Genomic DNA, 24,361 nt, shown 5'->3' on the forward strand with positions numbered 1-24,361 from the left:
TAGTTAGTAGGTTGAATATGTTAGTAAATAAGATACTCTAGTTAATTATTTAATTAATTTAAATTCCCAAATACGAGGAGGTTAAAAAGGTTAGTACCATGGTATAAGGGGAGAATACAAGGGAGGGGGAGTCATATAATGGGCCACCATTCTACCACATAGAAAGAACAGCTAGAGTGGAGTGAACAATATCTAGCCAAGGAGCAACAATGTCAGGAAGAACGGGGTCAGCTCAAACTAAAGAGGAGATCTACCATAACAATAAACCACGAACATGGGCCACCATGTATACTTGAGATAGTATAAAAAATGAAGGCATTCTGAGTATGCCAAGTATGCCACAGAGCTGTCCAAACTAAGGGAATGAAAAAGGTAGGAATGAACTGATTGCAAGGTGGACATAGAAGGCATCCTTCCCATAATCCATAAATGAGTCAATGTCCACTATTGAGTCATTGAGAATAACACACAAGAAACAGAACTCCAAATTTGTCGAGCAACAGGGCAAGAGATGAAGCAATGTCTCATCACATGTAGTGCAAAATACACAAACACCATGGGAGATCTTATGAGCATGCAACACATTCTCGGTTAGAAGATTCCCAATAAGCAACCTCCATATGAAAACTTTATCCTGATAAGGAATCTTAGACTTCCAGAGTTGGAGAAATCTTTCCTACCACTTCTTTTTGCTGTCTTGAATATGCCATATTTTATTAGCCTTTTCAGTGATCCATCTCTTGACCTAGACCATATGATGATAGATCTAATTAGTTAACTTGTTCTCGAAATCATCAGGTAGCACAAACATCCAATATCGCCAAGGAGACGAGGATTATAAAGCAAGCTATGGATAGTACCTAAGAAGCTGCCCTTGTAAGGATGACCAAATGTTATGATAGCCATGAGGCACTCGAAAGTACCGACGACTGCATCGAAAAGAATAAAGACGGGGCTACCCAAGGATGACACCATCATGGACTGTTTGCAACCCCAAGTAAGCTATCTGATTAAACTTATATTGCTACAATCTTTATCAAGCGACTAGTCCAACAACCTGGAGGTAGCCAGCACTTCTCCTTTCATCGAATTCTCCTCCTTATGAAGATCAAGAGGATGCCAAAGTGTGAAACCACAAAATTATTTGCCAAGATATAATCAAATGAGAAAGGAAAAAAGACTAGGAGACCTTAATAAGCACGTGGAGTTCACCAAGCACATGGCACCAAGAAACTTGAATAGCCGGGTGACCATGCGAGATACTAGTCTTTTCAATGAAAAAATTTGCAATATCTCTCTAGGGATGACTCTGGCCATCTGCCCTCATTCAGCCCGTCCTCTTCTCTCTCTCAATCTGAGTCCATGTGCAAATACAGTTTGGAGTAACAATGGAGGCCGCAGAGATCGCATCGCGCTTGGAGCGGGCGATTCGACCTTCTCTCTCGTCATCCTCTTCTTCCCTCTTCTCCTCCGCCGCCTCTTCGTCTTCGTCTGCGCGCCCTCTGACAGAGCTTCTCTCTCATCTTGGCCCTCCTGATGCCCCACGATGCTCCCAGTGCCGCGCCGAGCTCCCCAGGGGATCCCTCTCCCTCCTCTGTTTCGCATGTGGCGCCCTCCACAACCCCTCCCTTCTCCCCACTCCTTCCTTCTCCTCGTCCGTCGCGTATCGCCTCCTCTTGGAGGCTCTGCAGATCGACGACCTGGTATGGCTTCATTTCTCACAATTGCATTCTCTGTGTAACAACTATGGTTGAATGAATGGGTAGGATTTCAACCAGTGGGCACCGGGGCAAATTTCATAGCAAATGTGCGGTCCTAGACTCGATAATTCCCATCAATCTGGACTTGATTATTCCCATCGATCTAGAACCAGACCACGTTCACAAGAAGTTTTAGACAAGTTTCCACTATAACTTCCACATTGTGAATTTCCATAACATCATGAGCTTGTGCAAGGGAGTGGTGTGTGGTGGCAGCACTCTTCCTCCAACTGCAATGAGGTAGGGATGCAGTGTGTCCTAAGGAGAAACTCATGATGTTGAGCACTATAGGCCTGTCCCCAAATGCATCTACCTAGGTATGTGGCCCCTCCCTTGTAGAAGCTTATGATGTTGAACTTTATAGCCTGGGTTGGTAGTGTCACAAGGACGCTTATATTTAATTGACATTTGATTTAAGGATTAATCAAATGTGCAATTAAAAGATGCACATGTGTTGCACATGTGACGTGCAAGCTACTTTTTCACAGTTGAAGGCCGAAGAACCCTGTGAAAAAGATGGGTGTCAAAGGCAAAAGTTATAACAAGTTACACATGTTAGATTCTAGATGAATTTTGGTGTCAATTTACCCTTAGGACCATTAATTCACCATTAAGTGTCAGTGGTGACACTAGGGATTAGGCATTAATTAATGGATTAATGCTTGTCCAAGGGTCAATTAATGCATGGGACCACTTTGGGTTGCAAATGGCCTAGCCAGTTAATTTTTAGATGCTTGCAAGGTCAATTTTCTGGACATGGATTAGGGGCTGAATTAATTTTCAGAATTAACTAATTTTAAAAATTAATTAAATGGCTGGAAATTGTTGAAAATAGATAAAAAAAGCTGCCACTTGGCAAAACTTTCCCGTGCAAGTGGAAAAAAGGCTAAATAGGGCTGAAGGGAGAGGAAAATTTCGTTTTTTCAGTTTGGAGTTGTTGGGAAGAGGTGTTGGACTGTTGCTGCCAGATGTTGGGGCCATTTCCCAGCCATTGGAGTCCATTTTGGTGATGGAGATTGCATATTCTTAACCTTGGGAAGCTGGCAATTGCTGCTAATGCACTTTCTCGTGAAGATCACAGTCTCTGATGCTCCTATTGTTGTTGGTGCATCCGTTTGGGGCTGGTACATCAGGGCAGTAGCTGATTTTGATCAGTTCTTTGCGACAAATCTCAGAATTTTCTCTCTCTACAGCATTCTCTCATCTCCTTCAGCCTATGCTCAGCCGTTCTCAGCAATTCTTAGCCATTCGAAGGAGATCTCAGCCATTTTTGGTGGGCTGATTTGTAATTTCTGCAGTAAACCCTAATTTACAGCAAAAATTAGGATTTAGTAACCACATTGGGATCCGTGCCAAAGATTGAAGGCTTAAGGGATTAAATCAGCAGCTGATAATTGAAGATTATCAAGAGATTTCAGGAGCCAACCCATCTCGAATTGATTTGGGGCAACATTTGGCCAGCCAAGGGTCGAATTGGAGAAGAAGTCCTGGGTGAATCAAGGGGCAAATGACCCTAAAGGCTTGCTGATCATTTATGACAGCAAGAGCAATTGGTTAGCAAGAGGAGATTGAATAATCTCAAGTTGTACTCCTTCCAATTGAATGAAAGCTAAAGAAATGCCGCAAGGGGTGTCAGTTTTGGGGCCAACAGGGAGTCTACTGTCCAAGAATGTTATGGTAAAGTGTGTATTTCATTTTTTTTTGCATTTATTTATTGCTGTAATTAACTCTTAGATTAGGTTATCACCACCCATTCCAAGAAGGAAGGCTGGTTTCAGGCAGCCCCCTACATGCAATTGAACTAGATAGGTATGCAGTCCCTCCCTTGCATAAGCTTACGATGTTGAGTACTATAGGGAAAAACAAAGTAAAAGAACCCCTTTTCCCATATGGGAAAATGTCCAAAATTTTCTAGTCTGCTCTTGTTACTGGTTCGTGTAATCTGTTAGACATTTGGGGTACCAGAAAGTGCTAGTGGATTGGCAGGGCACACTAGACAACCAATCTTAAAGGAGCTGTATACAGCTCATTGTGTTGTGTCTTTGCAATGTTGAAATGCTATAGATCAGATCTCAAACCTCATGTAGCTTGGCAGTCAAGTTCCAGTAGCTTTGATCATTCACACAATGAACCTTGGGGTGCTGGTACAGTACTCCCTTGGCAAACAAAAAAACAACGCACTCAGATCCATAGTTCCCCCTACACAGTTGACATGTGCTCCACAACAATTTCAGTGAGAAAACACTGTTTCTACTCTCAATTCACATGCATACATAGAAGGGACACAGTTGAATGAGTTCTGTTATTAGCATCATCAAGTCAATCCTCCTCATTTCAGAAAGGTTCCTGTGTTTTCAGGCTCAGTCTATCTATCAACCAAATAGGCCATCGATTGTGTTTAATAACTGGCCATTAAATCAGCCTGACCTTGTAAGTGTTCATGGTGTTTCAAATAAAAAATATTTGTAGAATTAGGCAAATCCTGTCCATTGAGAGTTGTAACCTCTATTGTCTATCATTGCATCAAAGTCTGAACTTGAAGACTGCTGCTAAAACTGGATTTGATTTGATGACTGGAATTGTGGAACTGTTGAAGAAGAAATTTAAGAGGATGGCGAACATGGAATTAGAAAGAAAGGGTCTTTTGAAGATGGTATTGAAATTGGAGATACTTGAAGTTGTGCTATAAAAGGAGAAATCCTATGTTCTCTGGCTCAATTGCCGACCAAACTGCTAGAGAACCGGCTCAAGTAATTCCCTGGTAGAAGAGTGATTGAGATGTAAATGATTCCTTCATTGAGTTGGGAGGAAAGTTAGAACTTGTATCATCTACTGGTTGCTTTGACTCGAAGTAAAGAGCTTTTCTGAAAAGATAATGTCACGAAGACCCCACAAATTGGAAAGGGCTGAAGAAGAAGCCACCTTTAAACTCCAATGATGATCTTGTTATTGCCACTGGCAGAGCCTTCCCTCATTGAGGCATAAAGCTTTGTACACAACATCTATGGCGAGAGCTAATCATAGGAACATTGGATGGGAGATAGAGATGGAGATAGAGAAGTATGTGGATTGGCAAAAGCAAAGGGTAGGGAGAGGGGAAGGACAACATCTATATTTATCAAAAGACATAAGCGTATGTTAAATATTAACATAGGTATATCAATTGATGTGTATGTTTATATTGTTCAAAGGGTGTGTATGTGTATAAAAGGTCATGTGAGTGATTGTCTACATGAAGGGCATTGGGAACACCCCCGAGCTGTCCCTTGGGCATTGACCATTCTCTATCGTGGACACATCCCCCTTTTCCGTCCCTTGTTCTATGTGCAGAGGATAGGTTAGTGGATGTCCCCTTAAATTAAGAGCTTGCGTGAAGTCATAGTATCAAAAATGGTGTTTCAAACCCTCGAAACAGAAACACTAAAATGGAAGTGTTTTCAAAACTCCAAAATGTGTTTTAAGATCTTTCTTTTTTCTTTTTGTTGCGGGGGGGGGGGGGGGTGTGTGTGGAAAAAGAGTTTTTGTTTGGGGGGCTGGGATGGGGGGAGGCCTTGAACTTTACCCACTTGTGTTTGGGGTTTTGGTCAGTAGGCAATTTGCTTTAGTTCTTAGCTTTCATTTCTAACCTTCAAATTATACTTTTATTGCATGTATTTGCATGTCTATTTCTCTTCATTAAAGCCATCTATAGTGAGAGGATGGAAGCAGTCACACAAAGATTTGTGTAACTAAGGAGGTAGTACTAACCCTCAACTCTTGCTAGCAAGTTAGCCATAGTCACAAATGACGGTCATTTTTGGATTGAAGGATTGCAGAGATCGTAGCTTTTTCTGTCCCATGTCCCATTCCATGTGATTATATAGTCACAAGTGATGACAATTGCTCCTTGTCTCGTTTTGCGTTACTTGTGACTATGAAGTTAGCAACCTGTAGCTACTAAACAGTGACAAGAAGGCTTGAAACCCTCAACATGTCACAGATCACTTCGTGTAAGAGATGGAGACAAGATGAATATAAGTTCATGTGATATGAAGGTGTGGAGTTTTGTGTAAAATTTGAGTAAATGGGGAGGCCTTGAACTTTACCCACTTGTGTTTGGGGTTTTGGTCAGTAGGCAATTTGCTTTAGTTCTTAGCTTTCATTTCTAACCTTCAAATTATACTTTTATTGCATGTATTTGCATGTCTATTTCTCTTCATTAAAGCCATCTATAGTGAGAGGATGGAAGCAGTCACACAAAGATTTGTGTAACTAAGGAGGTAGTACCAACTCTCAACTCTTGCTAGCAAGTTAGCCATCGTCACAAATGACGGTCATTTTTGGATTGAAGGATTGCAGAGATCGTAGCTTTTTTTGTCCCATGTCCCATTCCATGTGATTATATAGTCACAAGTGATGACAATTGCTCCTCGTCTCGTTTTGCGTCACTTGTGACTATGAAGTTAGCAACCTGTAGCTACTAAACAATGACAAGAAGGCTTGAAACCCTCAACATGTCACAGATCACTTGGTGTAAGAGATGGAGACAAGATGAATATAAGTTCATGTGATATGAAGGTGTGGAGTTTTGTGTAAAATTTGAGTAAATGGTGCTGTGTGCATTGATATATTAAAGTACCTATGTATGGATTTAATGCTAAAATCTGAAACTCCTCCCCTTGTTTCCAAAACTAGTTGAAACTCTGTTTTTTACTATTTTCTTTTCCTCCGTTTCTATGTCATACTTGTTGCTAAATTGAATGTGTTAACTCCACTCATCCCTATGAGAGACCTGTACCAAAGCCTCATGCTTCAAGGACCAAATCACTAAGAGTCTTAATGTTGTGTTAACATTTGTCAAATGCTCTCTTGTGAAACTTAAAACTCGGCCTACTCAACAATTTTCTTAAGCTCAATTTTGACTAGGGTGTCTTCGAACTGAGATGTGTTGTCTAACCTCCATGAGAGATGTTGGGAGATGAGGCGAGAAAAGTCTATTTGCTTATGAGTGGGTGTTGTAAAGAAATGCTCGTTTACCGAATACAAACACAATCATACGACAAAAACACATGTTGATAAAGAAACATAGTTAGGGTTAGGGTTAACACAGAGACAATGAACACAAAGGATGAAAATAATATGAATAATGAATAAATACAATGCACAATACAGAAAACAGACTATGCAAGGTGAAAATTGACCCTTGAACTCATGTCTTGAGGACTGGGGTAGAGAGAATGAGCAAACGAGTGTGTCGAACTTTGATGGATCTAGGAATGCAAGAGCCAACCTCTGAAGATGTTTGGCAGGAGCAAACACAGCTTTGTGATGGTGGGATAATTGATAGATGGGCAGTCGAATCAGAAGGACAGCAAATGTAGCAAGTATCAATGATGTGGCAGCTTGACGATGAAACAAATCTGGTAGATGCAGCACTGTTGATGATGTGGCAGATCAGGTGGCCCCAAAAATATCAAACACAGATGTTTATAGTGACATGGCAGATTAGGCAGCTCTAGGAACAACAAAATGCAAATCAGGCTCGTCGTAAAATGCAGCAAATGCAGAAAACATGCCACATGCAGCGGGTTGCAGCTGGAGAAGGTGCTGACTGCAGTCGCATGACTGAACAGCAAGCTGGAAGACTGGAGATAGTCATGAACAGCAATAGATAGGTTGAACAATAGGTGCTTGTTGATAGGAAGTAGTGGGCAGCAGCTTGAATTGAGATATCTTTCGCGAATGGGGTGTGGATAGTATGGAGAAGGCACATGCAAGTTGCAAAAATGAGATTGAGGCTGAGTGGTGGGTAGTCTATCTATTTATAGATGGTTGGGTTCTCCCAAATTAGGGTTTGGCTTGTGGGACACATACACTCTCTAGGAACACATTTCTTTCAATGAAAGTTTTGGTAATTTAATTAATTTAGCTCAACACCCTCTCTTAGGTCTAAAATTCCTTTGAAGCGAAAGCCTATTGTTTGTTCAATCCTTGGACAAACAAGGTGATCGTTAGGCGGGATGTCGTCTTTGACGAGAGGGATATTGTGCAGTCTTCTGCACTGGATTCCAATCCGCTTCCTTTTTCCACATCATCAAAGATCGTGCCTATTGTGCTTGGTCTACTTTCCGCTCCTGATATTCCCGCAGTTTCTTCACCTCCCAGGTCCCCTTCGTGAGACTCGTTACCTCGCTGGTACCAGCAGACTATGCGGGATTCGGGGATCTAACCACCGGATTCCACTCCGGAGGGACCTAGAAGATCTGTTCGGCTTGCTCCTCAGGCATCATTTGCATCGCTGTTTATAGCTGATTACATAGCACATTTTGAGCCGAATACCTGATAGGAGGCTCTTCAGCACCCTCAATGGCGAGAGGCCATGTAAAGGGAGCTAGAGAGTATTGACCGAAATGAGACTTAGACATTGGTGGATCGTCCGAGCCACAAGAAAGTCATCGGGACAAAGTGGATTTTTTGGACAAAGCTAAAAGTTGATGGGACTTTAGACAAGTATAAGGCTTGCCTTGTATTGCAAGGGTTTCGACAGAAGCACGACATTGATTATGAAGAGACCTTTGCCCCTACTGCACGGTTGACTTCCTTTCGGTTGCTACTCGCGCTCGCCACTCACCACGGCTAGCCAATACATCAGATGGATGTCAAGAGTGCCTTCCTGAATGAATACTTGGAGGAGGAAGTCTATGTGGAGCAGCCACCGGGCTTTTCCCTCAGGGAACCCTAGGGATACGGTATTCCGCTTGTAGAAAGCTCTTTATGGGCTGAAGCAAGTGCCGTGGTCTTGGTTCCATAGAATGGATGAGTGCTTACAGACTCATGGATACCATTCTACCCCTTATGACCCAAACTTATATGTTCGATTCACTCTAGAGGAGGTTAGCTATATCCTGCTATATGTTGATGACACCTATCACGGGTTCGGATTTTGTTGCCATAGCGGAAATTAAGGCTAAGCTTAAAGCCACATTTGAAATGACAGGCCTTGGTTTGTTGTCTTATTTTTTGGGGATGGAGGTAGTTCATTCTGGAGGATGTATTTTTGTGTCACAGCAAAAGTACGCACTTTAGTTTTGGTAATTCAATTAATTTAGCTTAACACCCTCTCTTAGGTCTAAAATTGAAACTAGTAGGGGCCATACTAGCCCAAGGATAAATTTTCTCTTTTCTTTCTTAAGGCGTTCCACTCCAAAGTAGCTAGGGCATCAAACAAAGGGTGTATGTCAGCTATCTAGTGACTTATCAATACTATAGAGACGATGGTTATCTAGCAACAGAGCCCAATTGATTATGTTAGAGAGGCCAATGCATCAGACAAAGGGTGCTTATCAACTGCCTAGTACCATGGCTTGCAAAGGCGGATGAAACCACAGTGGACATCTTTTTTTTTTGGAAGGGCTTTGTAACCTAGCATTAAGTGTAGATTTTTAGTTTGTGTTTGTCCTATTGAGTAATCTATGTCTAGAGGGGATAATAAAGGGATGGTCAGACCCAACACATCTCAAAATGAACAAGCTATCCCAACCACTGTTGGGTATCAGTGATGAAGAAATCTATGGGGGATATGTAGTGAAGCAAAAAAAAGGTGCAAGCAAGGGAGATTTTCCTAGGAGATTACCATGTGAGTTATGCAAATAGGCGGGATCTAGAGTCGACCACTCTTTGATTGAAAAGGGATAAATGTGCCCAAATCCATGTTTACAAGAATAGAATGCCAATGCATGGAGTTATGCAAGAGGCAATGCAAATCATCATATGAGCTTATGCAAAATGCTATGCAATGGTACTACTTGGACATTGCCCTTGTAGGGGAATTGTTCACTTGCCCAAGCGTCCTTTTATAAGCATAGTTATCTAAAGGATGTGGATAATGATATAATGTACAAATAATAACTATATGTGAAGCAATAAATGAAGCAAAAACTTAGCATTCTCAAGGAAAGAAGGCTGCTTTCCCTCAATGTGAAAGGGAAAGCTAGAGGAAACACCCTCCCCTGACAATCTAAAGTAGTAGAAGAGGATGCATTCATTCTAATCTTGGAAAGAAGGTACCGGAGAAGTGATTGGTTGAATGTCGTGGTCAAAATATTTGCAAAATTGTCGGACAAAGGCACAAACTCTAGGCGGATGGTGCCTAGCTTAACTTGATCTTTGGTAAAATGGAAGTGAATACCAATATGCCACATTCGTGGATTGATGATTGGGTTGTCAGAGTGGAGCAATGCGGAAGTGAATGATTGAGACAGAGTGAATAGAGAGAGAAGAAAGAGAGAGAACGAGATAGTGAAACACAGAAAATCTGCAGTGAAGAATACTGTATAAGGATGCAGAATTATACATGGGTGCAGAGAGAGTATCTACCTATGTCTCCATCTCGAAGATCTCGGTCTCTGTCAACCCTGAGATAAATTTTTTGCGGTCTGTAGCTTGAAATTTGTGAGAGACAATTGACAGAGGCTGCTCAAAATAAAGCTTATAAATAGGCTGAAAATAATGCTTGGAAATAATCAGGTTGATTGCAATTAATGCAATTGACTACTGCAGTTCGACTGTTGCCACGTGGCACCTGGCCGATTGCCTGCTATGTGGCATTGCCTGTCTAGATGATGATGTTAATACCCCCTCTCAGATCCTGGACAAGGCAGCAGGCGGAGGGATTTGGAATGTTGGCGAAGTAGAGCTTAGGGAAGTGCCTTCATAAACAAATTTGCAAGGTTGTCTTCAATCTTATAGTATTCCATATCGATGGTCTCATCTAGAAGCTTCTCCTTGATGAAGTGGTATTGGATCTTGATGTGCTTCATCCGAGCATGGAATACAGGATCTTGAGCCAAGGCAATGCAACTTTCATTGTCACACCACAAAATAGTAGGACAAGTTTGGGGGCAACCAAGCTTCTCCAACAATCGCCGAAGCCATAGAGTCTCACATGTGGTAGAAGACGCGGCTCGATACTCCGCCTCAGTTGAAGATAGGGCTAACGTGGGCTGCTTCTTGCTACTCCAAGAGATAGCACCAACACCCAAGGTAAAACAATAACCTACAGTAGATCGCCTTTGGTCCATATCACCAGCCCAATCCGAATTATTCCTGTAAGAATAAGATTGGAAGCACTTGTACTTGCTGGATAGGAAATCCCAAGGTTGGAGGACCCCCTTAGAAACCGTAGTATTCTCTGAGCAGCTTGCGACAACAAAATATAGATTAACCCATGTGTTGAGGAGCCAAATCAATGATCCAATCAGCTGACGGTAGCGGGTAGCATCCGCCAAAGGAGAATGAGTGTGAAGTGGCCTTTCAGTTCGGATCCATAGGAGTAGAAATGGACAAACAATCCTCCATCTCAAAAATCACTAAGAGCTCTTGTACATATCTTTAGTGAGAGATAAAAATCACCCTTGGAGTTCGATAAATCTCGTGGCCCAAAAAAATTTGGAAATGTCCTAAATCTGTCATCTCGAACTTTTGATGTAAAGTTGCCTTTGTCTCTTCGATCTTTTGGGCATGGTCACCTGTAACAATCAAGTCATCAACATAAAAAACAAACAACACACGACTACCCTCGGAAGTGTGGACATAAAGTTGGGGATTGGCTCTAGAGCGCTGATAACCCAACTTTGCTTGGAGAAATGAGTCAATCTTCTCGTTCCAAGCACGCGGAGCTTGCTTCAGGCCATACAAGGCCTTCTTCAACCTATAAATCTTTCCATCTAAGGTTTCAAAGTCAAGAGGCTGCTCTATATAGATCTCCTTCTTCAAATCTCCGTTCAAGAAGGCCAACTTCACATCCAATTGAAAGACAGGCCATCTCCTATGGCCAACCAAGGCAAGAATAGCACAAATTGTTGCCATACGAGTAGTAGGGGCAAAAGTATCATGGAAATCAACTCTTGGGTGGTGTGCAAAACCTTTAGCAACAAGGCAAGTCTTGTGCTTGTCCAAAGAGCCATCACTATGGTACTTGGTCTTGAAGACCCATTTGATACCAATCACCTTCTTATGAGAGGGACGAGGCACAAGGTACCGAGTGCCATTCCGCTCAAGAGCCTTCAACTTGGCTTTTATCGCTTTCCGCCAATGATTAGACTATAAAGCATACTTCACGGAGGTAGGCTCTCTATCCTACATAACACGGGACATTAAATAGTAGTTAGAGCAAACAAGCTCTAGAGTATGTGCTTGGTGCCTTCGTGACATCCGCAGTCCATCCTGCAGTTGCCACTCCTTAGGGATGCCCTCAATCCTTGAATCTCAGAGCGTGTCACGAGCCCAATGGGAAAGAGGCCAGATCTTGCCTTGATGCTCGCAATTTGTTGAAGTTTTTGGAAGGTCCACTGACAACGGAGGACCAATCAGTGAATCTGGTGGCTGGGAACTAGGCTCCTCATCTAAAGAAGAGTCCTCAAGAGGCACAGGCTCGAGAGGAACAGTCGTTGAGGCCTAGCTATCACCGGGATCGCCATCAACAGGGTGGTCCTTACCCCCCTGTGGGGCTGGAACCTCCACGAACTAAATGTCACGAGTCGTGTAGACATCCGGCTTAATAGGATTAAACAATCGGTAGCCATGAGACTGCGAGCTATAGCCCACAAATATCTGTCTTTTGGAAGCCGCTTCAAATTTGTCATGTTGTGTCTTTGGGATGTGTACATAAGCATCACACCTAAAAACCTTGAAATAAGAAACATCAGGCTTTGATCCAAGTACGCCTCATAAGGAGTCATACCAACAACGACGGAAGTAGGGGAACGATTAATGATGTGAACTGCAGTAGCCACAACCTCAGCCCATAGACACTGAGGTGTTTGATGATGCTCCATCATGGTATCATGTATGGGCCATCTTGATCACATTGCGATTCTTCCGCTCCAAGATGCCATTCTCCTGAGGGGTATTTGTATTGGCAAACTCGTGGTGAATACCATGATCTGCACAAAAACGAGCAAACTCATTAGAAACAAATTATTTGCCCTTATCTGATCATAAGGTCTTTAGCTTTTGCCTCGATCGGTTTTCCTCAAAGAGCAACCGATCCTTAAAGTTGGAGAAAGCCTCCGACTTCAATTTCAAGAAATAGGCCCATGTCATCTTGTTGTAATCATCTACAATGAGCATGAAATACAAGTTTCCTCTCGAAGGGATTCCTTCCGCACCGGTCCACAAAGATTGGTAGAAACAAGCTCCAGGGGTGCTGAAGACCACATCAAAGTCTTGTTGGGAACAACATCATGAGTTTGTTTTCCACGGATGCAGGATACACTAGGCGGCTAACTCACCACAATATCCGGTAAACCTTGAACAAGCTGGTCCTTAGATGCCTTCTGAAGGTAATCATAATTGAGGTGGCCAAACCGAGCATGCCAAAGCTTAAACTGAGTTTGAGAGGTAAGAAGAAGAGAAGTCAAGGCAGAAGAAGATTGCAACTTGTAGACTCCATTCTCCTTATAACATGAAGAAAGAACCTGTGTCAATCCTCGATCAAGAATCCGAAAAGAATCCACATCAAATTCGACCAAGAGACTGAGGGCACAAATCTTGTACACTGAGAGAAGAAGATACCCCAAAGCCGGTACATAAAGTGCGTCAGATGCATGGGCACTACCACACCCATTTGGAACAAGATGCATATTGCCTCGTCCTTGAATAGGAGTAGACGAACTATCACCAATGAGAATTTGACCATGAGAAGGCCGCAAATGAGTAATATCTACGGAAGGAGTCATATGCCGAGAGACACCATTGTCAACAAGCCACTTCTAAGTGCATGGGGCTATCGACATAGCATCAGAAGCTGTCAGGGTCGAATCCTCAACCACCTCCAAATGGAGGAAAGCAGCTAATGAGGGAGCGGCCACCGCTTCGGAATCCTTTGAAGATTTCTCCTTCTTTTTCTTCTTCTCCTTCCCCTTCTTCTTCTCCTTGTCCGGGTAATCCTTTTTCCAGTGATTTGTTTTGCCACAAATGTGACAAGTAGACTCCTTGTCTTTGTCCTTCTTAGATTTGTCCTCCTTCTGTCTTGGCCTCAGAAGACATCTTCACCTACAATGCCAGCCCCCTTTGACTGTGAAAATATAGCCTACTAAGGCTATGGCTCACTCGTCCCGCTCCTTCTTCACTCGTCGGAGGTGATGAAAAGGTAAAATCTGCACTTGAAGGGCCCAAAACGCAGCCTTCTCCCTTCTCTGACAGCAAAAAACAGCGGCAGCTTTAGCAAATCTTCTCTTTTCTGGCACGCCCACGCTCGCCTCAGGCTTCAGCCTTGTTCTGATGTGCAGCCCACTTGCTTGCACTTGAATGCTGAAAATGCAGCCTTGTGTTGTTCTGAAATCTCCTCTTCAGATGGGTCCACCCTAGGTCAGTCCTTCAATGCTATGATACCATGTCAGAGTGAAGCAATGCGGAAGCGAATGACCGAGACAGAGTGAACTGAGAGAGAATAGAGAGAGAGAAAGAGAGTGAAATGCAGAAAATCTGCAGTGAAGAATGCTGTATAAGGATGCATAATTATACATGGGTGCAAAGAGAATATCTGCGTATACTGGAAATAAAGCCTATAAATAGACTGAAAATAATACCTGGAACTAATCAGGTTGGCTGCAATTAATGCAGTCCGATTGCTGCCATATGGCACTTGGCCGATTGCCAACCTCGTGGCGCTGCTTGTCCGAGTGATGACGCTAACACGGGTTACTAGCTAGTGCAATAGCATGCTAGTTATTGCAGTAGAGGAGAGTCGGCGAAGCATATGGGAAGTGAAGCATTGCTAGTAAGCCCCTTAGATAGATAGCGTTTGTGGTGCCATCAAAGAGGGCCAATACTCTACCTTAGTTATGGAAGGAGCCACCAACTCTTGCTTATGGCTTGACGAAGAAATGGGAGCCATGCCCAAGGAAAAGATGTAGCCACCATGAGAATGTGGAGTGTTGAGAGCTCTAGTTCAGTCCGAATTAGTGTACCCTTGTAAAAGCAAACAATGACTATATGTCAGACCATAAGAATAAGTACACTGAATGTATCTCAACACTTGCATGCAAACAATCCAATGTGACATCTTTGGTGGAGTGAAATATTGATTGATCAATGAGACAAAATGTGTAAGGTTTAGCCTAGTATGAATCAACCAAAGAAGTTTTCCAACAATTGGCTATAGATATGCTCATTGAAGGGCTAAACTAGGGAATCATTGAAAGGTTTGGCAGTTTGATCAAGAGGCGTGGCCATAGGCTGTGTTTGATCAATGCAATATTGCTAAACTAATTAAAGGGTGTACTGCTGTTAAGATATAAAAATACTATTGATTGGACCACCTCCATTTCCAAGAAGTAGGATATCTAACCAAGGTCGGTTATCTTGAATATAGAACAAAGCTTGGCCTTTATATCTGCTATGGTAGCAGAATTTGAGCCTGTAATAAAGAGATCATTAAGATATAAAATGATATAGGTAATCCCTCTCAAGTTGTTTTTACATAAAAATTCAGGCCCTGAGGGTAGAATGGTAGCCATGAGTTCTAAGAAACTTATCCATCTTATGAAGCCAAGAATACGGTGCTTGCTTCAACACTTAAAGAGCTTTACACAGATGAAAGACTTTGTCTTTATGGTCCGCAGAAAGAAATCTAGGAGGCTACTCCATATAGACTTCATTCTCCAAGTAACTGTTTAGGAAGGCACTTTGACATCCATTTGATGAAGCGGCGAACCATGGTGAGCGGCTAGTGCAACCAATAGATGGAATGATGTCAACCGTGTAGTGGGTGCAAAGGTCTCCTCATAATCAATGCCATGTTTTTGTCGAAAAACCTTACATTACAAGGTGAGGCTTGTGTTTATCTAAAATTCCATTAGCTTTCAATTTAGTCCTAAGTATCCACTTGGTTCCGATGACTTTCTTACAGATCTTCAATTTTCCATTACCAAAGGTGGCATGAAAACCATCATCATCTAGCTGCCCTGTGCTAATCAAGCTCTTCTTGAGCTAATGTACATGCCGTACATGTTGAAGTGTAAAGATAGAGCCATTTGAAACTGTAATTGCACACTGCCAATATCCGAAATGTCACATGCATAGTTGTCCCTAAGATGGACAACACCATGTCGACCCCCTGTATAGGTAGAGAACCACTCATGATGAGGGGTGATATGAAAGGAAGCACCTGAATCAAGAATCCAGGTATGCATGTCATCATCTGTATTTGCAAGTAAAGCATGTGCACCGAAGTGTGAAGAGACAAAGAGTACATCACTCCCACTATCACTGTCATGAGTGACTACATTCATCTCTTCAATTTTTACATTGCTCTTCTCAGGCTGACTGTCCTTCTTCTCTTCCTTGCTATTATTTGTCTTCTTGCCTTTTCCTTTCTCTTTCTTCCATTTGTAGCAATCACGTTTAAAGTGACCCTTCTTGCCACAATGATGACATTCAACATCTTTGTCACGTGATTTATTGCGTCCCTTGCTATCATATTTACCCTTTTGCTGTGATCTGCCCCTAGTATGCAAAGTACTGGAAGACTTACTAGATGCATTGTTTTGCCGATTCATCTCTTCCATAAGCAGAGCACTCTCTACATTAGCATACAAAAGGATCACATTAGAATTGCTCATAGCAGTCCTGAATGTATCCCAACTCTCTGGTAGAGTGCAAAGCAAGAAAGTAGCCTTAAATTCCTCATCAATCATGAACTTCAAGGCAACTAGCTGGCTGAAAATGGAGTTAAATTCACTGAAGTGAGTAGACATTGCTGTACCCTCTTTCATATGCAAATCCATAAGCTTTTTCAACCAATACACTTTGCTTGCAGTACTCTTTTGTGCATACAATTCTTCTAGTCTAGTCCATATAGCATATGCAGAATCCAAACCTTCAATGTTGAACAACAAGTCATCAAAAATCGAAAGCTCTATGGTTGAGCGTGCAAGCTCATTTAACTCATCCCAATCGTCTTGTTCCATGTCCGCAGGCTTTGCCTCTTTGGTTTTGATCGACTTTGCTTGCTTCTTTTGCAATAGGATATTTTAGCACTGCTTTTGCCACACTACAAAGTTATGTGCGCCTTCAAGCTTCTTTATGTGCATCAGATTATTGCTGTCATTGCTGTCAGCCATGATTTTCAGCCCAAATGTGACCAAAAAACAGCAAATGCAGGCCCAAAACTGTTATTTAAGTGACCAAGGTACAAACAAGTACCAATCAGCAATAAATGACCACGCAGAAGCACAGATTTCAGATCTGTAATTAAATTTTCAGAAGCACCAAACCATGTGCTACAACATTCCACAACTGATTACAGCTGTTCCAAGGGCATAAGCATCACATACATGAGAAATCCTAGATTTTAGTTGCAATTTTTGTTGTGCATGTACCCACGGGCATGAAATTTGACACGAATGGCCAAAAGCCCCAAAAAATTGTACTCAAAGCATCAAACACACATTTGCATTTTCTCTGTCATGCATAGGACAAGCCAATTTTGCCAAAATAGAGCAATTTCAGCAAAACCCCCAAATTTTACCAAGTGTTGATGTCCAAATTGTATGGAATTCAACCTGCATGTATATAAAATGACCAAATGTTGCACAGATTTTGCCCAAACTGCAAAAGCCCCAAATTGCACGGGGTCCAATGTGCATCAATGTCGAGAAATTGGGTAAATTTCAGCCCAATTTGTGCATGTACATGAAAAGCCCCAAATGTCGTGGACAAAATGTCACAAATTTTTGCAATTTCTGAGACAGATTTACTTGTCCTGCATCAAATTCCCCAAATTTGGGAAAAACCCCAAATTTCTGGGCCAAGATTGCACGAAAATTGGAAGTTGTGCCTCCAGGCGTGAACATCCGTCAGTGGGCAAAGGGAGTTTCAAGAAGAAATCGATTTTGTAAGAAAATTATGGCGGGTCCATTGACCTGCCAGGCAGGTCGTGTGACTGACGGCCCGCTGGCGGCCATCCCCTGCTTGTCGCCCATCATGCGTTGCGTCGTTCGGTACCAGTTGCTGGTCGTAGCCAGTCGCCCACATGCTTGCCAGTTGCCCGCTTGTCGTGCAGTCCTCGTTTGCAGGTTGCGCGCTACTCGTTGCCCATTGCACGCCCGGTGCCCCGTTGGTCTTGTTGCACACTCTCCTCTCACTGGAGCTTGTCCCTATCGCTTGTGACAAAATCCCGCCTACTCGCGAACTGGAACTATCGCCTTGGTAGTTGCCTCCTCACCCAGCTCATGCTTGATGTCTCGAGAAGCGTGCAGAACTTGATGGCTCTGATACCAGTTTGTATTGACGGGTTGGGCATGTAGATCGAGATAGATTGTCGTTACGCACAGTGAGAGGCAGAGAGAGTGAGATAGAGCAGAGTCGAGAGTGAGCCCGTTTGTAGGTACAATGACGAGAGAGTACCTTTAGGTTTTTAGATAGATATATATGTGTAAGTATAAGTGCTAAGGGTGTGTTCACACCCGAGCACATTTAAAGGCATGAGGCGTTTATTCCAAACAAAGTTTACGCATAAGATGCACTTGATTCATAGGAGTCGTATTTTCATAAGTGTCCTTAAGTTTTTTCCATATAGCATAACCTGTATCAAGATGCTTGATGTCTGTAAGTACATCATCAAACACTGCCATCTTAATGTATGCAATGGCCTTTTTGTTAAGTCTAGCCCAATCCACATTTGTCATAGCTGCAGGCTTAGTCTCCAAGAGAGAATCTTCACAGTCCTTGAGAAACAAAATGCCTTGCATCCTATCCTTCCACAAGTCAAAGCCAGTGCCATCAAACCTCTTGATTTCAAAGAGGGATTTTGTGTCACTGCTGCTAGAAGCATTTGCAGCCATTTTTCAGCAATACACCAGAAATTCAATGCTGCAATTTATGACAGCAAAAATGAGCTGAATATTCAACTGATTTCAGCCCAAATTTTCAGCAAATAATAGCAAGATTCAGTCCAAGTTCATGTATAGCAGTAGAACGAATGACTTTTGGCAATATGAGTACAATTTCAGCATACATTAAATGCATGCATCACTACCAGGTAACTCCCACTTCAGCAATATCACCAAAAATACATCTGTAACAATCCCAGATCTGCCAATGATCACTAAGACTGCTGCAACATGAATAATCAGCAATACATCAACTCAATGGGGGCTGTCCAACATGTGTACTGCATACATATGTGCTCGTATCAACTTCTGCTACACAAAACACCTCGAAATCTCTGCAATTTCTCCAAAATCACACAAGCAGGAGATAAAAATGCTCAAATCACTCTGCTTATGGCAACAAGATTGCTTCAGCAATATTCCCAAAGTGCATTTTACGCATTAACTTTGCTAAAATCCATAGATTTCAGCAAAAGCCCCAAAATTTCACTATCAAATCTGCCCCAATTGCAATAATACATGTTCCGGAGAGCATAAAATGGGCAAATTTAGCAAAATTTTGCAAAAGCCCCAAAATTTCCGGGTCCAAGTGTGCACAAATGCCAGCCAATTTGACTCAGCTGAACAAAATTTCACCAATACAGCAAAAGCCCCAAATTTTATGGGTCCAATGTTGAGAAATTTCACTCAAATGAGTAAAATTTCACTAAATTTGGCAAAATCCCCAATTTAAACATGTTGTGCACGAATGTCAGCCAATTTGACTCAGCTGAACAAAATTTCATCAATACAGCAAAAGCCCCAAATTTTATGGGTCCAGTGTTGAGAAATTTCACTAAAATGAGTAAAATTTCACTAAATTTGGCAAAATCCCCAATTTAAATGGGCACAATGTCTGTAATTTTTGGCACGAATATCACTTGGCAAACACAAACAAGATCAAATTTGGGAAAAGTCCCAAATTTTTGGGTCAGATTTGCATAGATCTGTAATCTGTGCTACCATGCGTGAACCCCCCCGTCAAAGAGAATGGGTTAAGTGAGAAATTAAGGAAAATTTCTGATTTCTTAAAAAAAACTGCCAGGTCCACTGACCCTCCCGACTGATGCGACTGCCTAGTCGTTGCTGCGTGCGCGGGTTGCTGCCCGCTGGCGTCCATCCCGCACCTGGTTGCTGTCTGCTGGCGTGTCCGTCCAGCTGCGTGCACCTGCTGGTGCCTGGTCGCTGTCACTAGGTTCACGCCAGCTGGACCTGCCGCCTTGTTGGTTGCCACGAACTCGCCATGAACTCCTGCCTGGTCCATGTTGCACCGATTGCCATTGCTACTCATGAACTGATGCCTGTCCCATGCTTGCTTCAACTGTCATTTCTGGTTGCCCTGACGCTCAGTACTTGACGCCTGATCCTGGTCCCCGTTACCCAATCGGCATTGGTTTGTCCTTCAAGTCGACCTATCAGCTGCGCCCCTTGGTCTTGGAAGCATGCAGAACCTTGGGCTCTGATACTAGTTTGAAGGGGGGAGAGTGCGCAATGGAGTGCGAGATTGAGATGCGAGCTACAGAGCTGAGAGTTAGAGAGAGTGAACGCAGAGATAGGTGTACCAGATCGTGATGGTACACAAAGAATAAAAGAATGTATTTATATGTTAGGGTACAATAAGGGTGTGTTCACACCCGTACAATAAGGTGTTCCATTGCTCTTTGCTTGAAAGTAGGCATAGGGGTGAGTACCACTCCTTTACGATGAATTGATCAAGTATGGAGGTTTCAATGATTTTCATCATCCTCAAGTAGGATAGGTCCCCACTTTGCACCATGCAAATATGGAGAAGTTATGGATCCTATCTCAGTGAAGCTGCCATCTTGATGAACATGAGCAGGCTTAAATCCTTGGAAGTGCAGCCACATATCCTTGTTTGCTGTGCAGCCACATATCGTTGGTGAACATGAGCAGGCTTAAATCCTTGCTCTGGAAGCCATCGCCTTTACTTGATAAGAAATACTTTAGCTGGAAGGAAGTAGCAGGAGAATCTGAATACTTGGGAACTCAAGAGTTCAGGTGGAAATCAGGCTCAACTCTCTTATTTTTGGTCTGACCGTGCTGACCTGGGGTTGTTTGAAATTGTATTAGTGATCATGGTATCCTGGATAATATGGAGCAAGGTGTCTGCTTCACACAAGGGAAATGCCAAAATACCCCACTTGCTTTATCATTAAGCTTGCATCTGTTTGTAATTGTTCATTCTCACTTCTTTCCTTTGATGTTTACTACTGGATTGTATCTGTTGGAATCACTGTTATTAATCGCATGGCTCATTTCTATCTTGATTGTAGTGATTAAGTGCTAACTTTTTGTGAACTGAAATATGCATTTGGTTTGAAAGTTGACAGGAGCCTAATGTACAAGCAATTGGTGAAGAATGGCTATCAGCTTCAGAGTTAGATACTAGTGCAATCATATCTAGAAATTCTAGTGGTAGCCTGAAAACTACTCCAGATTCTCCACCACTGCAGGAATCACTTGGTCACAAGAATTCTCTCTCTACACGAGGGTTGGAAAATGTGGTTCCTGAATCTGAATCCAGTGACATATCTGTTCTAACTACGACCACAATTACTGCTACTGACAGTTCTTGTCCTACATCAGAGCTAGATCCAAAAATCGTCTCAAGTGAAAAGGCTGTCTCAACTACTACAGTGTCTGAAGTCTCGCGCTCAATAACATTGGAAAAAGAACAGGGCCAGGCAAGTGAGCAGACTGAAAAGAAGTACCCTGTACTCGATTACAGTACGCACCTAAAGGGGATATCTTTAGAGGATTTTTTTTTGGGTCAGAACAAAATACAAGACCTACCATCAGTACCTTCCCCAGCTGTCGTGGATCCTTTCATAGTCACAGATCATGCAACTGGTAGCTTTGAAACTTCAGTTGTCCGAGTACATAAAGACTCCTTCTTTTGGGATCCTCTGAGTGAGTCTATCATTCCAGATGGTGAGGATCTGTTATCAAGCTCAGACAAGGTCTCTGTTGATAGGTTAAGTAGTAGTAAATACCATGTTCAGGAGGGGCCGTCTAATTTTGAAGATGAAGATGGAACTTGGGAAGGTGAATTTCAAAGCGCTGCACCAGCAACTGGATTCTCAAATGGCCAGTTGACATGGGAGGATGGATTTTCAAGAGCTGCCCCATCTGCAGAGACCTTATCCCATACAAACGATCAAGTTAGCTATGTCAGTGTGGCAGCAAATCTTGATCTGTTTGCAAATGATCCAACAGAAAGAAGCCTGGTTGATTTTACTAGCAATCAAGGTGACAGCTCTAAATCAGGTATGGTAGACTTGTTTGCACCTCAGCATGGTCCAGAGAATGAGAGTACTGTATCATGGCCATTATCAGAGGGAGGTGGACAAGGCACACGTTCTCAAGATTACTCTGATTTTGATGAACTTTTCTCTGGACCGGTGTGGCACCAGAATGTGTCTATGCCACCTGCCATAGATGTAGCTAGTGGGAGTCTAGTTGCCATGGAAAATGAATCTTTGGCTAAAATGAACTCACCTGCAGAGGTCTTGCACCAACCTGCTGGTAACAGGTTTGTGACTAAGCATGAATCTCATTTGGTTTGCTAATGTGGAAAGAAACTCTAGTAGTGAGAATTAATTAACAGTGTAGAATTTCGCTTACATAATGAAATTGTAGTCCGAGGTATAATTTAACTGTGGTTTTCTAGATTCCAGTATTTATAATCTATCTCTGGAAGTTTCACATGGTCTGTACTCAGATACTTGTTTCGAAGTATGAGAAGCTAAGAAAGCTAATGCATCTCATGTTTTGAATCTTTTGATGTCCTACAGTGATCAAGCATTTGAGGCCCAGATAAAAGAATTGAGTGCTCTCTCTGGAATGCAGCCGCAGAAATCATCCATTGAGAACAGCAATGATACTCTTGTCAGCTCTCTTTTAGCGCAGCTACCTGATCTTTCATTTATGCTTGCTGATAAACTTATTATCAAGACTAACATTAGCAATGTAGAAGTCACCAGGAGGCAGATTCAATGATGCAGTTTTTGACTTGATTTTAGCAGATTGAACCCAAAACCATGAAAACAGTACTGTAAATTTTTTTAAACATTGAGCTCGTGTGCTGAGAGCCTCTTACAATTAATGATAATCATAACACTTTTTCCAATGGTTGATCATGGCATCTTTAAGAAATCACAATGGTGACAAGGGCTTGTCCATCACTAGAGCTCTTTCCTTACAATTTTTTGTTACAATCATGTACCAGAGGGCATAAATTGGTTCTAGAAGCACTTAGGGTGCTTCACATTGGGTTGAATTTGAGCTCAAAGTTACATTTGATTAAGTGCTCCTTACCTTCCTCCTCTAAGATTCTGCACCGATCTCTGTATATTACAACAGATTTAGTCGGACACCATGATATAAGTTTCTTTGCTAGTGATAATTAAGTTGCACATACTCTTTGGATTAGTTGTTATCTGACCCTTGCTCTACCTCACCCAAAATATAATTTGTTGTTTTGTCGAGTGAAACCTAGAGGGCAATGTTGTACTTCAAGGAGCATGCACAGGTTTTACTTGGCTAGAGCTTTGTTGAACAAAAGGTATGGGAAAGATTTGGTAATCCAAAAACAATCAAAGGTTGTGGATGTTAGGTGGCTAGCATTTTCTTCCATATAGTTCTTGGGGCATACTTTGTAATACTTTTTGCTTAAGAAAATGAACTTGGATAGTGCGTCGATAGGTACAATCTTGGTTGGATGCTTTGGTGCAATGCTAAGACAAAGTAGGCTATTGTGTGAGATGGTGTCCCGAGAATTTGTAGATATAATGTGTGTATATTTTATTTTGGTGACCTATATGGGGTTAAACTTTGGAAGTTTGGCATCGTCTCGCCGCCCAAAGTAACCACTTTGTGTAGGGCTATAATAGGAGTGTAAACTAGTATAGGTTTTGCATGCCTTATTGTATGTTATATATGGTGCACAAGTTTAAACACTTTAGATATGACTTCTTGTACACTTATCTTTTTTCGCATCGTTTGTGCTTCTTATTGGATCATTATTGGTGAGTGGGAGATATATTTTAATCTTGGATTTCTTGATGTTCTCTTTGAAGGAATGCTTAACATATGAGATATTCATCAACACTTCCCTTCAAGCTTAGAATGAGCTTGTTGTCATAATACTCCAAGTATACTCTTAGAATGCTCAAACTTATCTTTACTAATGTTTTGGTAAAGATGCTTGCTACTTGGTCATTTGTTTTGACGTGTACCAAGTCGATCTATTCATCCATTACTCTAATTGATGAAGTGATAGTGTATTTTTAATATATTTCAATGATAGATTGAGTTCTTTGCAAGCTTAATACTATTGATGTTATCATAATACACGATAACCCCACCATCTATCTCAATTTCCATGTCACCTAGAAGTAGTCTTATCCAAATGTTTGCTTACAAGCCAATACTATTTCTCTATACTTTGCTTCTATGCTTGATAATGTTACTGTGGATTGTTTGTTGCTGCTCCAACTCACAACAGTTGAAGGTAGGCTTTTTTCCATTCTCATAGAACAAGCCATAACTCACTATTCTTTATATATCTCAACACTAATTTTTATTGCATCTAAGTGTAATTTGTATGGCTTTTGCATAAATTGCCTTATCACTCCAATTTCATAACTCAGGTTTAATCTTGTTATG

At 42.0% G+C, this 24,361-nt stretch overlaps 1 protein-coding gene across 1 annotated transcript; it reads left to right on the top strand.

The window, feature by feature from the left end:
* Positions 1-1,266: 1,266 nt before the first annotated feature.
* On the top strand, positions 1,267-22,934 carry LOC148011791 (uncharacterized). The gene is made up of 3 exons (XM_087669847.1): positions 1,267-1,703; positions 21,025-22,226; positions 22,489-22,934. The coding sequence occupies exons 1-3, from the start codon at positions 1,389-1,391 to the stop codon at positions 22,691-22,693; spliced, it is 1,722 nt and encodes a 573-aa protein (XP_087525973.1). The 5' UTR covers positions 1,267-1,388; the 3' UTR covers positions 22,694-22,934.
* The last annotated feature ends 1,427 nt before the right edge of the window (positions 22,935-24,361 follow it).

The sequence above is a fragment of the Lygodium microphyllum genome, chromosome 28, assembly GCF_053477565.2.
Source record: "Lygodium microphyllum isolate KBCC chromosome 28, Lygodium_microphyllum_v1.1.10, whole genome shotgun sequence".
Lineage (NCBI taxonomy): Eukaryota > Viridiplantae > Streptophyta > Polypodiopsida > Schizaeales > Lygodiaceae > Lygodium > Lygodium microphyllum.

Bases quoted from the DNA above. Each gene is read 5' to 3' on its own strand.
- LOC148011791 (XM_087669847.1), top strand. From the start codon at position 1,389: ATGGAGGCCGCAGAGATCGCATCGCGCTTGGAGCGGGCGATTCGACCT. The intron at 1,704-21,024 runs GTATGGCTTCAT...GAAAGTTGACAG, and splicing joins CTCTGCAGATCGACGACCTG to GAGCCTAATGTACAAGCAAT. The intron at 22,227-22,488 runs GTTTGTGACTAA...GATGTCCTACAG, and splicing joins CACCAACCTGCTGGTAACAG to TGATCAAGCATTTGAGGCCC.